This window comes from Nerophis lumbriciformis, linkage group LG13 (assembly GCF_033978685.3).
Source record: "Nerophis lumbriciformis linkage group LG13, RoL_Nlum_v2.1, whole genome shotgun sequence".
Lineage (NCBI taxonomy): Eukaryota > Metazoa > Chordata > Actinopteri > Syngnathiformes > Syngnathidae > Nerophis > Nerophis lumbriciformis.
The window spans coordinates 44971960-44992762 of record NC_084560.2 but is presented as its reverse complement, the minus strand read 5'-3'; the positions used below and the strand labels follow the sequence as shown (position 1 = coordinate 44992762).

The 20803-nt window shown below is 38.2% G+C and overlaps 1 protein-coding gene across 1 annotated transcript in view; it reads left to right on the top strand.

Annotated features, from left to right (window-relative positions):
- clybl (citrate lyase beta like) overlaps positions 1 to 20803 on the top strand; it is a 239426-nt gene that overhangs the window by 202592 nt on the left and 16031 nt on the right. Inside the window, exon 6 of the mRNA XM_061970736.1 lies at positions 1564 to 1731. Within this exon, the coding sequence (XP_061826720.1) occupies positions 1564 to 1731 (168 nt within the window). The remainder of the gene's footprint in view (positions 1 to 1563; positions 1732 to 20803) is intronic.

Genomic DNA, 20803 nt, shown 5'->3' with positions numbered 1-20803 from the left:
GGTGGTTGCTTACAGTAGAAGAAGAAGCGCTTCCTGTTCTATGGGGGCGGGTGCTTACCTTGGCGGTTGCTTGCGTAGAAGAAGAAGCACTTCCTCTTCTACCGGGAAAAAAGATGGCGGCTGTTTACCGTAGTTGCGAGACCGAAACTTTATGAAAATGAATCCTAATATTAATCCATATATAAAGCGCACCGGGTTATAAGGCGCACTGTCAGCTTTTGAGAAAATTTGTGGTTTTTAGGTGCGCCTTATAGTGCGGAAAATACGGTAACTACAGTTGGTCGCTACATCTGTAAGTGCAAGTTAAAACTCTCCTATGCAAGGCGAAAACCGTTTATCAACAACACCCAGAAAAGGCCGTCGGCTTTGTTGGGCCTGAGCTCATCTAAGATGGACTGATACAAAGTGGAAAAGTGTTCTGTGGTCTGACGAGTCCACATTTCAAATTGTTTTTGGAAACTGTGGACGTCGTGTCCTCCGGACCAAAGAGGAAAAGAACCATCCGGATTGTTCTAGGCGCAAAGTGGAAAAACCAGCATGTGTGATGGTATGGGGGTGTATTAATGCCCAAGACATGGGTAACTTACACATTTGTGAAGGCGCCATTAATGCTGAAAAGGTACATACAGGTTTTGGAGCAACATGTGTTGCCATCCAAGCAACGTTACCATGGACGCCCCTGCTTATTTCAAGCAAGCCACGTGTTACATCAACGTGGCTTCATAGTAAAAGAGTGCGGGTACTAGACTGGCCCGCCTGCAGTCCAGACCTGTCTCCCATTGAAAATGTGAAGCCTAAAATAGCACAACGGAGACCCCCGGACTGTTGAACAACTTAAGCTGTACATCAAGCAAGAATGGGAAAGAATTCCACCTGAGAAGCTTCAAAAATGTGTTGTTAAAAGGAAAGGCCATGTAACACAGTGGTGAACATGCCCTTTCCCAACTACTTTGGCACGTGTTGCAGCCATGAAATTCTAAGTTAATTATTATTTGCAAAAAAAATAAAAATAAAGTTTATGAGTTTGAACATCAAATATGTTGTCTTTGTAATGCATTCAATTGAATATGGGTTGAAAAGGATTTGCAAATCATTGTATTCCGTTTATATTTACATCTAACACAATTTCCCAACTCATATGGAAACGGGGGTTTGTATAAACCGTTTGCTTGCCTAACAGAATAGCTATTGTGACATTTAGTGGACACTTTTAGGAGTTCAGAATGTAGTTTTGATAGAAAAGATGTCGATGTAACAATGTGTGTATTATTGTGCCTGTAGTTTGCGGTGGTGCAGAACTATTGTTGTTGTGTACAGAGAGTGTACTATAAGCTAAATCAATGCTCACAGTCTGGAAAGCAAAGATGAAAAGCACCCCAGTGTGAGAGCAGCATTTGTTAGCAGTGATACAGTATATGCTCCTGACTTCCTCACTCATCGCCCCACGCTGTCCCCACTTCCTGTGCACCCCCCCCCTTTGCCTTCCTTTCACATTAGCGCAGCACTCCTCTCTCGCATCTTGACACGTGACCCCGCATGCTGTGTGTGTTTACGTTCAAAAAGGCGCCACACGGACCCCGGACGCCAAGGAGCTGCTCTACGCCAGGCAGAAAGTGGTCACCACCGCCAAGGCGTTCGGGCTGCAGGCTATCGACCTGGTGCACATCGACTACAAGGACGTGCAGGGGCTGAGACGGCAGGCCCGAGAAGGGGCCCTCATGGGCTTCACAGGTAAAAGTCTGTCTGTGGACGTATGAAGGAACTTCTAAGATTGGGGGTAAACTAACAAGTTTAATATTACCGTATTTTTCGGAGGAAAAAAACATATATAAGTCGCACCGGAGTATAAGTCGCACCGGCCGAAAATGCATAATAAAGAAGGGGAAAAAACATATATAAGTCGCACCGGAGTATAAGTCGCACGGGCCGAAAATGCATAATAAAGAAGGAAAAAAAACATATATAAGTCGCACTGGAGTATAAGTCGCACCGGCCGAAAATGCATAATAAAGAAGGAAAAAAACATATATAAGTCGCATCGGCCGAAAATGCATAATAAAGAAGGGAAAAAATCATATATAAGTCGCACCGGAGTATAAGTCGCACCGGCCGAAAATGCATAATAAAGAAGGAAAAAAACATATATAAGTCGCATCGGCCGAAAATGCATAATAAAGAAGGGAAAAAACATATATAAGTCGCACTGGCCGAAAATGCATAACAAAGAAGGAAAAAACATATATAAGTCGCACTGGGGTATAAGTCACACCGGCCGAAAATGCATAATAAAGAAGGAAAAAAACATATATAAGTCGCACCGGCCGAAAATGCATAATAAAGAAGGGAAAAAAACATATATAAGTCGCACTGGAGTATAAGTCGCACTGGAGTATAAGTCGCACCGGCCGAAAATGCATAATAAAGAAGGAAAAAAACATATATAAGCCGCACCGGAGTATAAGTCGCACCGGCCGAAAAGGCATAATAAAGAAGGAAAAAAACATATATAAGTCGCACCGGAGTATAAGTCGCACCGGAGTATAAGTCGCACCGGCCGAAAATGCATAATAAAGAAGGAAAAAAACATATATAAGTCGCATCGGCCGAAAATGCATATCAAAGAAGGAAAAAAACATATATAAGTCGCACCGGAGTATAAGTCGCAACGGCCGAAAATGCATAATAAAGAAGGGAAAAAACATATATAAGTTGCACCGGCGTATAAGTCGCACCGGCCGAAAATGCATAATAAAGAAGGAAAAAAACATATATAAGTCGCATCGGCCGAAAATGCATAATAAAGAAGGAAAAAAACATATATAAGCCGCACCGGAGTATAAGTCGCACCGGCCGAAAATGCATAATAAAGAAGGAAAAAAACATATATAAGCCGCACCGGAGTATAAGTCGCACCAGCCGAAAATGCATAATAAAGAAGGAAAAAAACATATATAAGTCGCACCGGCCGAAAATGCATAATAAAGAAGGGAAAAAAACATATATAAGTCGCACTGGAGTATAAGTCGCACCGGCCGAAAATGCATAATAAAGAAGGAAAAAACATATATAAGTCGCACCGGAGTATAAGTCGCACCGGCCGAAAATGCATAATAAAGAAGGAAAAAAACATATATAAGTCGCACCGGCCGAAAATGCATAATAAAGAAGGGAAAAAAACATATATAAGTCGCACCGGAGTATAAGTCGCACCGGCCGAAAATGCATAATAAAGAAGGAAAAAAACATATATAAGCCGCACCGGAGTATAAGTCGCACCGGCCGAAAATGCATAATAAAGAAGGAAAAAAACATATATAAGTCGCACCGGAGTATAAGTCGCACCGGCCGAAAATGCATAATAAAGAAGGAAAAAAACATATATAAGTCGCATCGGCCGAAAATGCATAATAAAGAAGGGAAAAAACATATATAAGTCGCACCGGAGTATAAGTCGCACCGGCCGAAAATGCATAACAAAGAAGGAAAAAACATATATAAGTCGCACCGGAGTATAAGTCGCACCGGCCGAAAATGCATAATAAAGAAGGAAAAAAACATATATAAGTCGCACCGGAGTATAAGTCGCACCGGCCGAAAATGCATAATAAAGAAGGAAAAAAACATATATAAGTCGCATCGGCCGAAAATGCATAATAAAGAAGGGAAAAAAACATATAAAAGTCGCACTGGAGTATAAGTCGCACCGGCCGAAAATGCATAATAAAGAAGGAAAAAAACATATATAAGTCGCACCGGAGTATAAGTCGCACCGGCCGAAAATGCATAATAAAGAAGGAAAAAAACATATATAAGTCGCATCGGCCGAAAATGCATAATAAAGAAGGGAAAAAAACATATATAAGTCGCACTGGAGTATAAGTCGCACCGGCCGAAAATGCATAATAAAGAAGGAAAAAAACATATATAAGTCGCACCGGAGTATAAGTCGCACCGGCCGAAAATGCATAATAAAGAAGGAAAAAAACATATATAAGTCGCACCGGAGTATAAGTCGCACCGGCCGAAAATGCATAATAAAGAAGGAAAAAAACATATATAAGTCGCACTGGAGTATAAGTCGCACCGGCCGAAAATGCATAATAAAGAAGGAAAAAAACATATATAAGTCGCACCGGAGTATAAGTCGCACCGGCCGAAAATGCATAATAAAGAAGGAAAAAAACATATATAAGTCGCATCGGCCGAAAATGCATAATAAAGAAGGGAAAAAACATATATAAGTCGCACCGGAGTATAAGTCGCACCGGCCGAAAATGCATAACAAAGAAGGAAAAAAAACATAAGCCGCACCGGAGTATAAGTCGCACCGGCCGAAAATGCATAATAAAGAAGGAAAAAAACATATATAAGTCGCACCGGCCGAAAATGCATAATAAAGAAGGAAAAAAACATATATAAGTCGCACCGGAGTATAAGTCGCACCGGCCGAAAATGCATAATAAAGAAGGAAAAAAACATATATAAGTCGCATCGGCCGAAAATGCATAATAAAGAAGGGAAAAAACATATATAAGTCGCACCGGAGTATAAGTCGCACCGGCCGAAAATGCATAATAAAGAAGGAAAAAAAAACATATATAAGTCGCACTGGAGTATAAGTCGCATTTTCACTGGCCTCCCGAGCTTGACCATGAGGTACCAACAAGTACTGGAAATATATAACCTAAGAGTGATAGAAAACAAAGTCATTGTACAAGACTGGAGTTGTGTGCACTGCAAAAAGTCAGTGTTCGACGTCCCACTGGGGTGAGTTCTTCCTTGCCCTTATGTGGGCTCTGTACCGAGGATGTCAGTGTGGCTTGTGCAGCCCTTTGAGACACTTGTGATTTAGGGCTATATAAATAAACATTGATTGATTGAGTGTTCAAAAAGAAGAAAAAATAATTCAAAAATGAGGGGTATTTTACTTGAACTAAGCAAAATTATCTGCCAATAGAACAAGAAAATTCGGCTTGTCAAGACTTTCCAAAACAAGTAAAATTAGCTAACCTCAATGAACCCGAAATTCAGCGCCTCTCCCGAAAACCTCCCGGGACAAATATTCTCCCGAAAATCTCCCGATTTTCAGCCGGAGCTGACTAGAGATAAATTGTATTATTGTGTTTATTTTACCTAAAAATAAATATATTTATTAATTAAAAAAAACAAAAAACGAAATACATTTTTACTATATTTTGCTAAAAACAACAAAATTAATTGTATTTTTATTTGTATTTTTTCGTGACTCCTTATTACATCCAGCCATAGAATTATACATTAAAATAAACATATTTGAAATAATTGATTTTAAATGATCATAATAATTCATTTAAAATGACCATATTTAATTATTAAAATAATTGCTTGTTTATCAACAACTTTAGCATTTTATTCATTACATTTTGAAACTCTCAGAAGCCAAGTTATGTTATATTCCTTAATATTTATTTATGCAAGTTTGAAGCATCAATTATCTAAACACAGTTTGTTTGCATATTTTCAGGATGTAGATATATATATATATATATATATATATATATATATATATATATATATATGTATGATATACTTGACTTGGTGAATTCTAGCTGTCAATATACTCCTCCCCTCTTAACCACGCCCCCAACCACGCCCCGCCCCACCCCCGACCACGCCCCCACCTCCCGAAATCGGAGGTCTCAAGGTTGGCAAGTATGCCGTAAATGCTGATATAGTGTGGATGAAACGGGGCTTAGGCTAAATAATGATTTGTTTAAGGGGTTATCCGGCTTAGTGTAGACATTAGAGATGCGCGGATAGGCAATTATTTCATCCGCAACCGCATCAGAAAGTCGTCAACCATCCGCCATCCACCCGATGTAACATTTGATCAGAACCGCACCCGCCCGCACCCGCCCGCACCCGCCCGTTGTTATATATCTAATATAGACGATGCAAGGCATTAGTGAGGTTATAAAGCTTTTGCCTGTTAAAGAAAGGAGACTGATCCAATGCAGCACAGACATTCGCGTGCCAAGCTGTCACGGCCCAGACGCACACCAGTGCGCAATCATATGGGAGCCGCGCTGAGCGCACCTCCAAGCGCGTCTCGCTGCCGGCGACGGCCGGGTATATGGGCCCGACGCTCCAGCGCCATCCATTTTCAGGGCTAGTTGATTCGGCAGGTGGGTTGTTACACGCTCCTTAGCGGGTTCCGACTTCCATGGCCACCGTCCTAGCTGTCTATATCAACCAGGGTGAGCCCCACCCCTTTCGTGAGCGCACTGCGCGCGGAGTGACCCCTGTTACGCGGTCTCCGCGGTTGTGTCCGCAAACCGCGCATCTCTAGTAGACATGGATTTAGTGTAGAAGGGGCCTCAATAGCACACTTCTGTGTTTTTCCCCCCAATCATTGTTGGGGACATTATAAACAACAAAGTGTGGCCGTTAAACGCTCAGACATTTCCATGCATGAAAAATGCATTTGTGATTAAAGTGAGCCATCAGGCAAGACTTTTACCAATGCTTCCTGTCGCCAAGCAACAAACTCCACTTGATGTGTAAGTGTGTGTGTGCTCATGCACCAGAACACACTACTCCGGGGATATTCTGATCTAACACCCCCTCCTGTACTACACTCTTAGAAATAAAAGTGCTAAGTAGAACCATATATGGTTCTTCGGCTCGTCCTCATAGGAGAACCCTTTTTGGCTCCAGGTAGAACCTTTTTATAAAGGTTCCACCTGGAACCCTTTTGGAGGGTTCTACCTAGAACTGTGTGTGTAAGGTTCCACCCAGAACCCCCCCATGAGAGGTTCTACAAAGAACCCACGCAGGGAGTTACACTAAGAACCCTTTCGTATTTCAAGGGTTTCATCTAGAACCCACACAGGGAGTTCCACTAAGAACCCTTTCGTATTTCAAGGGTTTCATCTAGAACCCACACAGGGAGTTCCACTAAGAACCCTTTTGTATTTCAAGACTTTCATTTAGAACCCACGCAGGGAGTTCCACTAAGAACCCTTTCGTATTTCAAGGGTTTCATCTAGAACCCACACAGGGAGTTCCACTAAGAACCCTTTCGTTTGTCAAGGGTTTCATCTAGAACCTATGCAGGGAGTTCCACTAAGAACCCTTTCATGTTTCAAGAGTTTCATCTAGAACTCACACAGGGAGTTCCACTAAGAACCCTTTTGTATTTCAAGACTTTCATTTAGAACCCACGCAGGGAATTCCACTAAGAACCCTTTCGTATTTCAAGGGTTTCATCTAGAACCCACACAGGGAGTTCCACTAAGAACCCTTTTGTATTTCAAGACTTTCATTTAGAACCCACGCAGGGAGTTCCACTAAGAACCCTTTCGTATTTCAAGGGTTTCATCTAGAACCCACGCAGGGAGTTCCACTAAGAACCCTTTCGTATTTCAAGGGTTTCATCTAGAACCCACACAGGGAGTTCACTAAGAACCCTTTTGTATTTCAAGACTTTCATCTAGAACCCACGCAGGGAGTTCCACTAAGAACCCTTTCGTATTTCAAGGGTTTCATCTAGAACCCACGCAGGGAGTTCCACTAAGAACCCTTTCGTATTTCAAGGGTTTCATCTAGAACCCACACAGGGAGTTCCACTAAGAACCCTTTTGTATTTCAAGACTTTCATCTAGAACCCACGCAGGGAGTTCCACTAAGAACCCTTTCGTATTTCAAGGGTTTCATCTAGAACCCACGCAGGGAGTTCCACTAAGAACCCTTTCGTTTGTCAAGGGTTTCATCTAGTACCTATGCAGGGAGTTCCACTAAGAACCCTTTCATGTTTCAAGAGTTTCATCTAGAACTCACACAGGGAGTTCCACAAAGAACTCTTTCATGTTTCAAGGGTTTCATCTAGATCTGACACAGGGGGTTCTAAAAACATCCCTTTTCAAAGGTTTTCACCGATAACCGTCTTGTCTTCTGAGGGTTCTATAAAGAACCATATTGTATTCTACAGATCAGTTTAGTTCATATTATATTGTGGTCATTTATCATGTTGACATTGAACAAACATTTGAATGAGAAAAACATTTATTTAAAGATAGGCACCATTATTGGCAAATGTTATCAGGAAGTATGTCCCTGGTGACACAGGATCTTACCCATGCTTTCAACAATCCCTGAAGAACTCTTTCTTCCAAAAACGGTTCTCTGGATCAAAATAGTTCTTACTGGAACCCTTAGTGTTAGTGAGAACCCTTTTAAAACCAATTATTCAGAAAAGGGGTTTTAAAGGGTTCTCTGGATCAAAATGGTTCTTACTGGAACCATTAGCGTTACCAAGAACCCTTGAAAAACCCTTTCTTCGGGAAAGGGTTTTTCAGAAGCAAATGGTTCCAGTTAGAACCTCAGCCCTTGTAGAAGAACCCTTTTAGAACCCTTATTTCTAAGAGTGTACACAGCAAAAAGTGATATCTAAGTAAGATGAAATATGTCAAATAAGGGTGATTTTTGCTTATTTTCTGTCTGATAAGATAATTCTTCTCACTAAGCAGATTTTATGTTAGAGTGTTTTACTTGTTTTAAGTGTCCTAAATGATCTCAGTAAGATATTACAGCTTGTTGCTGAGATTTGATGACCTATATTGAGTAAAACATGCTTGAAACTAGAATATCAAGTGTTGCAAAGCTGTGTCATCAACACTCACAAGTATAAAACTACTTTTTTAAAGTTAATCATTTCTTATTTCAAGCATGACAAAAAAAATCATGACTTTGACACAATTGTGTCTCAGTTGATTTGATTTGATAATTAAAACAGATGACAGCCAAATGGACTTTGCTGTTTTATTTTCAATGAAACAATAGAAAACACGTACCGTATTTTTCGGACTATAAGTATCAGTTTTTTCATAGTTTGGCCGGGCTCCAGTGCAATTTATATATGTTTTTTTCCTTCTTTATTATGCATTTTCGGCAGGTGCGACTTATACTCCGAAAATGACGGTACTCATAAAGTAGTACATTTGGCACAGTACAGTAAACTGACAGTTAATATTTAAACATTTAACATGTGACATTTCTAACAATTTTGAACAGAAATAGTTCATGCACATTCAGATGAATTCTTCAAAATTACAATTAAAAAAAAATTGGCCGGGGACCAAGCTGTAAAAATTTTAAAGAAATAAAGAAATATATACACATACATATACATATATTCCTTGCTCACTATTCGACTAAAAGAGCACGCACTTGGCGCGATGATGTCATGTTATCCATGGAAAAATGCATTTTTAGACAATATGATTTGCCTGATCGTTGCCTTTTTGCCTTTCCATTAAAAACAATAAATTAGTTTTTAGTATAAGTTTGCTGGTTTCAAGAAATATAATGCCGTCAAGATAATGGCACTAGCATTTACTTCATTTAAGAATATTTTTCAACATATTGAGCAAAAAGGTCTCTTTTTTTTTCTACCAAGAAAAGTGCACTTGTTATTAGTGAGAATATACTTATTTTAAGCTATTTTTGGGTTCATTGAGGTTAGCTAATTTTACTTGTTTTGGAAAGTCTTGGCCAGCCAAATTTTCTTGTTCTATTGGCAGATAATTTTGCTTACCGTATTTTTCGGACTATAAGTCTCAGTTTTTTTCATAGTTTGGCCGGGCTCCAGTGCAATTTATATATGTTTTTTTTCCTTCTTTATTATGCATTTTCGGCAGGTGCGACTTATACTCCGAAAAATACGGTACTCATAAAGTAGTACATTTCAGTAAGATATTACAGCTTGTTGCTGAGATTTGATGACCTATATTGAGTAAAACATGCTTGAAACTAGAATATCAAGTGTTGCAAAGCTGTGTCATCAACACTCACAAGTATAAAACTACTTTTTTAAAGTCATCATTTCTTATTTCAAGCATGAAAAAAAAAAAAATCATGACTTTGACACAATTGTGTCTCATAATTAAAACAGATGACAGCCAAATGGACTTTGCTGTTTTATTTTCAATGAAACAATAGAAAATTGTCATGACTTGGACTTTGGCTTGGTTTGTTCTCCCGAGGTGCAAGTGAATTGGATTGGCATGGACATGAAGTGCGCAGAGGTGGACAGAGTGTGACAGGGGGCATAAATGCGGGGATGTCGTCAGGACGAACAACAGAAAACGAATGAACTTAAATACTATGGACATGATTAGTGAAAGCAGGTGCGTGACTCAAAACGTGAAACAGGTGCGTGACGTGACAGGTGAAAACTAATGGTTGCTATGGTGACAAACAAGAGTGCACAATGAGTCCAAACGTGGAACAGGTGAAACTAATGGGTAATCATGCAAACAAGACAAGGGAGTGAAAAGCCAGAAACTAAACAAAACATGACTTAAAACAAAACATGATTACACAGACATGACAAAAATAGGTACTCATATAATAGTACAGTTGGCAAAGTACAGTAAACTGACAGTTAATATTTAGTATGTGACATTTTAAACAATTTTGAACAGAAATAGTTCATGCACATTCAGGTAAATTCTTCAAAATTACAATTAAAAAAAATTATATATGGATATATGCGCACTAATTGACTGAAAGAGCACGCACTTGGCGCGATGATGTCATGTTATCCATGGAAAAATGCATTTTTAGACAATATGATTTGCCTGAGCGGCTAGGAGACCCCGAGAGTAACAATTGGTTGCCTTGTTGTGTTTCCATTAAGAACAATAAATTAGTTTTTAGTATAAGTTTGCTGGTTTCAAGAAATGTCATGCCGAGCGCATATCATTATGTCAAGATAATGGCACTAGCATTAACTTCATTTAAGAATATTTTTCAACATATTTTTTTTTTCTACCAAGAAAAGTGCACTTGTTATTAGTGAGAATATACTTATTAGTTAGCTAATTTTACTTGTTTTGGAAAGTCTTGACAAGCCAAATTTTCTTGTTCTATTGGCAGATAATTTTGCTTAGTTCAAATAAAATACCCCTCATTTTTGAATTATTTTTTTCTTCTTTTTGAACACTGACTTTTTGCAGTGTACACAACTTCAGTCTTGTACAATTACTTTGTTTTCTATCACTCTTAGGTTATATATTTCCAGCACTTGTTGGTACCTCATGGCCAGTGAAAATGTGTTATCCTGGAGTGTGCACAGTTGATTAAAAAGAAGGCAGTTCGTACAATTTAGAAGTAAAATTGTGTAAAATTGCAAGCGTAAAATGCATGCATTTATTCAAGAAGGAGTTTATGTTAGGTTGCCAGTTTTAAGACATTGTGGCGACAGCACAGGCAAGGGTGGAGGGGGGTTTGGGTACTCAGGTGCCCTCAGTTACACACCTCCTCCCCAAAAATGCATCATGCATGCCCGGCGGCCAATCGCGGGCTGCCATGTGTTGCCGTCACCTCATTGGACGGCGGCTATTTGGCAAAGTGCTGTCAGGCGAGTGATGGGCAGGGTTCACAGGCAAGGACGGAGGTGACACGTGGGTCTCTTAGAAAGCACAGGATGTTGTCAGAACATTTTCCAGAGGCTCAGCACCTGGAACATGAATGCTTATAGGCGTATAAATCCCATTCCTTACCGACATCATTTTTCTGTGGTGGCTTAGGCTGCGCCAAGATCAATTTCCGCTCAGGTTACAAGCATTATTGCTGAAGGGCTGATGTCAACTTTTCATTTTACGCATTGCATTTGTGAGTCACTAATCTTCATGTCTGAATATGCACCAATATGTACACTGCAAAAAGTCAGTGTTCAAAAAGAAGAAAAAATAATTCAAAAATGAGGGGTATTTTATTTGAACTACCGTATTTTCCGCACTATTAGCCACACCTAAAAACCACAAATTTACTCAAAAGCTGACAGTGCGGCTTTTAACCCGGTGCGCTTTATATATGGATTAATATTAAGATTCATTTTCATAAAGTTTAGGTCTCGCAACTACGGTAAACAGCCGCCATCTTTTTTCCCCGTAGAACAGGAAGCGCTTCTTCTTCTACTGTAAGCAACCACCCGCACCCGTAGAAGAAGAAGAAGCGCGCGGATATTACGTTTCATTTCCTTTGTGTGTTTACATCTGTAAAGACCACAAAATGGCTCCTACTAAGCGACAGGTTTCCGGTTCATGAAAAGACGCAATCTCTCCATCCGCACACGGACTACTATTTCACAGCAACTGCCTAAAGACTTTCAAGAAAAGCTGGCTACTTTCCGTGCATATTGTAAAAACAAGATAGCTGAAAAAAAGATCCGGCCAGAGAACATTATCAACATGGACGAGGTTCCACTGACTTTTGATATTCCTGTGAACCGCACTGTGGATACAACGGGAGCACGTACGATGAATATTCGCACCACAGGGAATGAGAAGTCATCCTTCACTGTGGTTCTAGCTTGCCATGCTAATGGCCAGAAACTTCCACCCATGGTGATATTCAAAAGGAAGACCTTGCCAAAAGAGACCTTTCCAGCTGGCGTCATCATAAAAGCTAACTCGAAGGGATGGATGGATGAAGAAAAGATGAGCGAGTGGTTAAGGGAAGTTTACGCGAAGAGGCCGGGTGGCTTTTTTCACGCAGCTCCGTCCATGTTGATATACGACTCCATGCGCGCCCACATCACGCTGGTTTTTAATATATTATTAAAGTTTGACTGACCTATCTGACTGTTTTTTTGACATTCCTTTAGCGCAGTTAGATGCGGCTTATAACACGGGGCGGCTTATAGGTGGACAAAGTTTTGAAATATGCCGTTCATTGAAGGCGCGGCTTATAACCCAGGGCGCCTTATGGTGCGGAAAATACGGTAAGCAAAATTATCTGCCAATAGAACAAGAAAATTTGGCTTGTCAAGACTTTCCAAAACAAGTAAAATTAGCTAACCTCAATGAACCCAAAAATACCTTAAAATAAGTAGTAAAAGTAGAAAAATAAGAGACCTTTTTTTGCTCTTTCTAAGATTGGGGGTAAACTAACAAGTTTAATATTACCGTATTTTTCAGAGTATAAGTCGCTCCGGAGTATAAGTCGCACCGGCCGAAAATGCACAATAAAGAAGGAAAAAAACATATATAAGTCGCACTGGAGTATAAGTCGCATTTTTGGGGGGAAATGTATTTGATAAAAGCCAACAGCAAGAATAGACAATTTAAAATAAATGAAGAATAGTGAACAACAGGCTGAATAAGTGTACGTTATATGAGGCATAAATAACCAACTGGTATGTTAACGTAACATATTATGGTAAGAGTCATTCAAATAACTATAACATATAGAACATGCTATACGTTTACCAAACAATCTGTCACTCCTAATCGCTAAATCCCATGAAATCTTATACGTCTAGTCTCTTACGTGAATGAGATCAATAATATTATAATGTGTTCATCATTTCACACATAAGTCGCTCCTGAGTATAAGTTGCACCCCCCGGCCAAATTATGAACAAAACTGCCACTTATAGTCCGAAAAATACGGTAGTTAAATGAATAACATAACTGTCAATGCATGCATCTCCAAATTCTGATGAGGGGTAAAATGATTATAATTAATTTAGATATATGTATGAGTTTTAGAAATATATAGTTTTTAAAAATGTTGATTTTCTGATGAAATACATGTATATTTCCAAATTGGGGTTTAAAACATTTATTTTTGTTTGTCTAGATTTTGAGTACCGTATTTTTCGGACTATAAGTCGCACTGGAGTATAAGTCGCATTTTTGGGGGAAATGTATTTGATAAAAGCCAACAGCAAGAATAGACATTTGAAAGGCAATTTAAAATAAATAAAGGCTGAATAAGTGTACGTTATATGAGGCATAAATAACCAACTGGTATGTTAACGTAACATATTACGGTAAGAGTCATTCAAATAACTATAACATATAGAACATGCTATACGTTTACCAAACAATCTGTCACTCCTAATCGCTAAATCCCATGAAATCTTATACGTCTAGTCTCTTACGTGAATGAGATCAATAATATTATAATGTGTTCAAACACATTTCGGGAGAACATCCGCACCGTAACACAAAATAAACACAACAGAACAAATACCCAGAATCCCATGCATCCCTAACTCTTCCGGGCTACATTATACACCCCCGCGCTGTTTGTACAGGTTGTAGAGGGCACTAATTGCTGTGCCATCACGGCACGCCCTTATTATTGTTATTTTGGGTGAAAATCAGCAGACATTCGATAGAATACTTGCCCTGAAATTCGGGAGTTGTTGCTGAGATTTGATGACCTATATTGAGTAAAACATGCTTGAAACTAGAATATCAAGTGTTGCAAAGCTGTGTCATCAACACTCACAAGTATAAAACTACTTTTTTAAAGTCATCATTTCTTATTTTAAGCATGACAAAAAAAATCATGACTTTGGCACAATTGTGTCTCATGATTAAAACAGATGACAGCCAAATGCTGTTTTATTTTCAATGAAACAATAGAAAATAGGTACTCATATAGTAGTACAGTTGGCACAGTACAGCAAACTGACAGTTCATATTTAAACATTTAACATTTCAAACAATTTTGAACAGAAATATATTTGTTCATGCACATTCAGATAAATTCCTCAAAATTACAATTTAAAACAATTTGGCCGTGGGCCGGGCTGTATATATGCGCACTAATTGACTGAAAGAGCACGCACTTGGCGCGATGATGTCATGTTATCCATGGAAAAATGCATTTTTAGACAATATGATTTGCCTGAGCGGCTAGGAGACCCCGAGAGTAACAAGCGCTTGCCTTGTTGCCTTTCCATTAAGAACAATAAATTAGTTTTTAGTATAAGTTTGCTGGTTTCAAGAAATGTAATATCATTATGTCAAGATAATGGCACTAGCATTTACTTCATTTAAGAATGTTTTTCAACATATTGAGCAAAAAAGTCTCATTTTTTTATTTTTCTACCAAGAAAAGTGCACTTGTTATTAGTGAGAATATACTTACAGGTAAAAGCCAGTAAATTAGAATATTTTGAAAAACTTGATTTATTTCAGTAATTGCATTCAAAAGGTGTAACTTGTACATTATATTTATTCATTGCACACAGACTGATGCATTCAAATGTTTATTTCATTTAATTTTGATGATTTGAAGTGGCAACAAATGAAAATCCAAAATTCCGTGTGTCACAAAATTAGAATATTACTTAAGGCTAATACAAAAAAGGGATTTTTAGAAATGTTGGCCAACTGAAAAGTATGAAAATGAAAAATATGAGCATGTACAATACTCAATACTTGGTTGGAGCTCCTTTTGCCTCAATTACTGCGTTAATGCGGCGTGGCATGGAGTCGATGAGTTTCTGGCACTGCTCAGGTGTTATGAGAGCCCAGGTTGCTCTGATAGTGGCCTTCAACTCTTCTGCGTTTTTGGGTCTGGCATTCTGCATCTTCCTTTTCACAATACCCCACAGATTTTCTATGGGGCTAAGGTCAGGGGAGTTGGCGGGCCAATTTAGAACAGAAATACCATGGTCCGTAAACCAGGCACGGGTAGATTTTGCGCTGTGTGCAGGCGCCAAGTCCTGTTGGAACTTGAAATCTCCATCTCCATAGAGCAGGTCAGCAGCAGGAAGCATGAAGTGCTCTAAAACTTGCTGGTAGACGGCTGCGTTGACCCTGGATCTCAGGAAACAGAGTGGACCGACACCAGCAGATGACATGGCACCCCAAACCATCACCCAACCATGCAAATTTTGCATTTCCTTTGGAAATCGAGGTCCCAGAGTCTGGAGGAAGACAGGAGAGGCACAGGATCCACGTTGCCTGAAGTCTAGTGTAAAGTTTCCACCATCAGTGATGGTTTGGGGTGCCATGTCATCTGCTGGTGTCGGTCCACTCTGTTTCCTGAGATCCAGGGTCAACGCAGCCGTCTACCAGCAAGTTTTAGAGCACTTCATGCTTCCTGCTGCTGACCTGCTCTATGGAGATGGAGATTTCAAGTTCCAACAGGACTTGGCGCCTGCACACAGCGCAAAATCTACCCGTGCCTGGTTTACGGACCATGGTATTTCTGGTCTAAATTGGCCCGCCAACTCCCCTGACCTTAGCCCCATAGAAAATCTGTGGGGTATTGTGAAAAGGAAGATGCAGAATGCCAGACCCAAAAACGCAGAAGAGTTGAAGGCCACTATCAGAGCAACCTGGGCTCTCATAACACCTGAGCAGTGCCAGAAACTCATCGACTCCATGCCACGCCGCATTAACGCAGTAATTGAGGCAAAGGGAGCTCCAACCAAGTATTGAGTATTGCACATGCTCATATTTTTCATTTTCATACTTTTCAGTTGGCCAACATTTCTAAAAATCCCTTTTTTGTATTAGCCTTAAGTAATATTCTAATTTTGTGACACACGGAATTTTGGATTTTCATTTGTTGCCACTTCAAATCATCAAAATTAAATGAAATAAACATTTGAATGCATCAGTCTGTGTGCAATGAATAAATATAATGTACAAGTTACACCTTTTGAATGCAATTACTGAAATAAATCAAGTTTTTCAAAATATTCTAATTTACTGGCTTTTACCTGTATTTTAAGCTATTTTTGGGTTCATTGAGGTTAGCTAATTTTACTTGTTTTGGAAAGTCTTGACAAGACAAATTTTCTTGTTCTATTGGCAGATAATTTTGCTTAGTTCAAGTAAAATACCCCTCATTTTTGTATTTTTTTTTTCTTGTTTTTGAACACTGACTTTTTGCAGTGCAAAAATACCTACAAAATAATTATTGTAAAAGTCAAATAATGTTACTGTGTTTATTTCCCCCAGTGTGACCTTTTTTTTAGTGGTAGTGAGCGACTCCTCTGCTGGCCAACAAGTGTGTGTGGTTACAGTCCCTCGGCACACACACACACACACACACACACACACACACACACACACACACACACACACACACACACACACACTCAGGCTTTTAATGCACTTGTCCTCACATCCATGCAAACATGAGATGAGTGTTTTTAAAATAAATGTCTGGTAGCGCACAAAGGCGTTGACGGGTTGCAGCCTAATTAATGATGTCAGTAGACGTTCAACAGCCTGGAACCGCGGTGTGTGTGTGTGTGTCTTTGTGTACAGTACGTAAGTGTGTATTTGTGGGGGTTAACCGGGGTGAGAGCAGCTTGAATGGGGGGAATGGGCTCCTCCTCCTCCTCCTCTTCTCCCCTCCTTTTCAGCTCCCTCTCCGGTTCGCCCACCTTTTAAGCATTTGCCGCAGCCGTCGTAGCCGCCAGACATTTTCAAAAACCGGCGTAAATTATCCCGACAAGTCTGATCTGCCAATCTACACGAGATTATGTCTGCCATATTTAACTGGGAGGACGTTTTCTTTGCGACTGTTATTGAGCAAAATTCCGGATTTTATCACAATGTTGCACAAATGTTCAGTTTTTCTAGTAAAAGTTTGACTTGCGCCCCCTCTGGCCAAAATTAATTACAAAAATAAATAAATAAATAAGTATGTAGAGACATACTGTAATAACTTGAAGTAAATAATGAAGATTAAAAACTAATTACCAAAAAAACAAACTAAAAGCAGTCTTTTTCTCACAATGTATCGACTGTTTTCTTATAAAATTAGGAACAATTTCTCATATTCTTTCTGTTTCTGTAATACTGCAATATTTTCTCGTAAAATTATCAAATTTTTATGTAAAATTATTAAAATTTGTATGTAAAATTATTAAAATTTGTATGTAAAATTATTAAATTTTTATGTAAAATTATTACTTTTTATGTAAAATTATGACTTTTTTATATAAAATTATTACTTTTGAATGCAAAATGGTGACATTTGTCGTATAAAATTCTGACTTTTATCACAATATTACCAATTTTTTGTTGTTCTTGTAAAATAGTGACATTTTTTGAGTAAAATTATGACTTTTGTCATAATTTTGCCAAGTAATATTCCGATTATTAGAATATTGCCGAAATGTTTAAGTTTTCTTATAAAATTGGGACTTTTGTCGAGTAAAATTACGAGTCTTCTCATAAGATTGCCAAATTTTTAAGCTTTTCTTGTAAAATTGCGACTGTTATTGAGCAAAATTCCGGATTTTATCACAATGTTGCACAAATGTTCAGTTTTTCTAGTAAAATTTTGACTTGGGTTTGTTAAAATTCCGACTTTTATTATAATGCTAGAGGTAGGCATTTTTCGGAGGTCTCAAGAAGGTACGAAATACAAGAATGTGTGTGTGTGTGTGTGTGTGTGTGTTCTTGTATTTCTACCCTTCTTGAGACATGAAGAAGGAAAAGTATCTTCCATATGAGGAGGTGTGAACAAGTGATGACATAAATCATGGTCCCAATAACATTGCATCTAATAGAGAATGTCTCATTTGCACCCCTGCTGGTGACATCTATCAAAATGAGGGTGGTCCCAAAAAATTAGGAATTTTTCAAATTGACTGAGTCGGTTTTAAAAGTGCTCCCCCTCTGGCCAACATATGAAATAACAAGTGTGCCTCCATCTGGCCAAAATTTATTAAATAAATAAATAAATATGTATTTACGGAAATACTGTAATAACTTGAAGTAAATAATGAAGATTAAAAACTAATTACAAAAAAAATTTAATTAAAAGCAGTATTTTTCTCACAATGTGTCGACTGTTTTCTTATAAAATTGGGAACAATTTCTCATATTCTTTCTGTTTCTGTAATATTGCAATATTTTCTCGTAAAAGTATTTTTTTTTTATGTAAAATTGTTACTTTTGAATGCAAAATGGTGACATTTGTCATATAAAATTCCGACTTTTATCACAATATTGCCAATTGTTTTGTTGTTCTTGTAAATCAGTAACATTTTTAGAGTAAAATTATGACTTTTGTCATAATTTTGCCAAGTGAAATTCCGATTATTATTATAATATTGCCGACATGTTTAAATTCTCTTATAAAATTGTGACTTTTGTCGAGTACAATTACGCCTCTTTTCATAAAATTGCCAAATTTTCAAGCTTTTCTTGTAAAATTGCGACTGTTATTGAGCAAAATTCCGGATTTTATCACAATGTTGCACAAATGTTCAGTTTTTCTAGTAAAATTTTGACTTGGGTTTGTTAAAATTTTGACTTTTATTATGATACTAGAGGTAGGCATTTTTCGGAGGTCTCAAGAAGGTACGAAATACAAGAAAGTGTGTGTGTGTTCTTGTATTTCTACCCTTCTTGAGACATCAACAAGGAAAAGTATCTTCCATATGAGGAGGTGTGAACAAGTGATGATGATGGTCCCAATAACATTGCATCTAATAGAGAATGTCTCATTAGGGGGGGGGGGGTGTGCGTGGTAAATACTGATTATGGATTATGGCGAGTTTTGGCATTTCTGACCTTAGGTACATTTTATATCAAATTTTAACATTATTTAAAGTGTATAAAGTAGCCACAAATAGCACCGTTTCCTTTGCCAGGGGCTCCAATACAAATGATCATTTCCACCTAATTTAATAATTTGTCAGTTTTAGTGGAGAAATATTGATGTAAAAATATGATTGTTGTTGCCATGTGCAATAATTTGTTCCGCATATAGCTCCGTTATTCATTACTAACCATTGTGTTTGCACAAGGCAACATTTCCCATACCACTTCCCATTAGATATGCCTAATTTGAATACTTATTCCAGCAGGAAAAAAACGTGCAAATGTAAAATTCACACTAATGTGGGTCTATTTTCCCTCCTTAGTTGCTTGCATTCAGCATCGTTTCCTCCGCTTTTTTTTTTTTTGTATCCGTCGAAAGATTTCAAAGAACACCAAATGAATGGCTCTCTGAATGTGTGTGCAGCAGTTCTATTAGAGGGGAAAATCATGTGTGAATTAATGCGACGCCTCATCACACACACACACACTCGCGCGCGCACACACCGTATAAACACAACAAGTGGTGTTATATTGTCAATAAAAGTTATTTAATAGACAATTGCTCCTGAATGTCATTCCGTTGTTAGATTACAAGTGTCTCAAAGCGTGCGGCAGTGCTTGACACACACACACACACACACACACACACACACACACACGCACAAGTCCCCCTGGGCTTGTTGCAAGCCCTCCTCACGCGAGTCAAATATAAACACACACAATTAATGTAGCCTCTATTGGGAGACAAAATATTCTACATGTTTTTATTTGTAACCCACACATTTTTATAATGAACATTTATACAAAATATTGTGTGTTTTTTTTCTGCATTTAGGTAAGCAGGTCCAATTTTTTTTTTACCCATTTACAATTTTTATAATGAACATTTTTTTAAATATTGTGTATTTTTTTCTGCATTTAGGTAAGCAGGTCATCCACCCGGGCCAGGTCCAATTTTTTTTTTTTAACCATCTACAATTTTTATAATGAACATTTTTTTTAAATATTGTGTGTTTTTTTCTGCATTTAGGTAAGCAGGTGCAATTTTTTTTTTTTACCATCTAGAATTTTTATAATGACATTTTTTTTAAATATTGTGTATTTTTTTCTGCATTTAGGTAAGCAGGTGCAATTTTTTTTTTTTACCATCTACAATTTTTATCTTGAACATTTTTTTAAATATTGTGTTTTTTTTTTCTGCATTTAGGTAAGCAGGTCATCCACCCGGGCCAGGTCCAATTTCTTTTTTTACCCATCTACAATTTTTATAATGAACATTTTTTTAAATATTGTGTATTTTTTTGGGGCATTTAGGTAAGCAGGTCATCCACCGGTGCCAAGTCAAAAAAAATTTTTTTACCATCTACAATTTTTATCTTGAAAATTGTTTTAAATATTGTGTATTTTTTTCTGCATTTAGGTAAGCAGGTCATCCACCCAGGCCA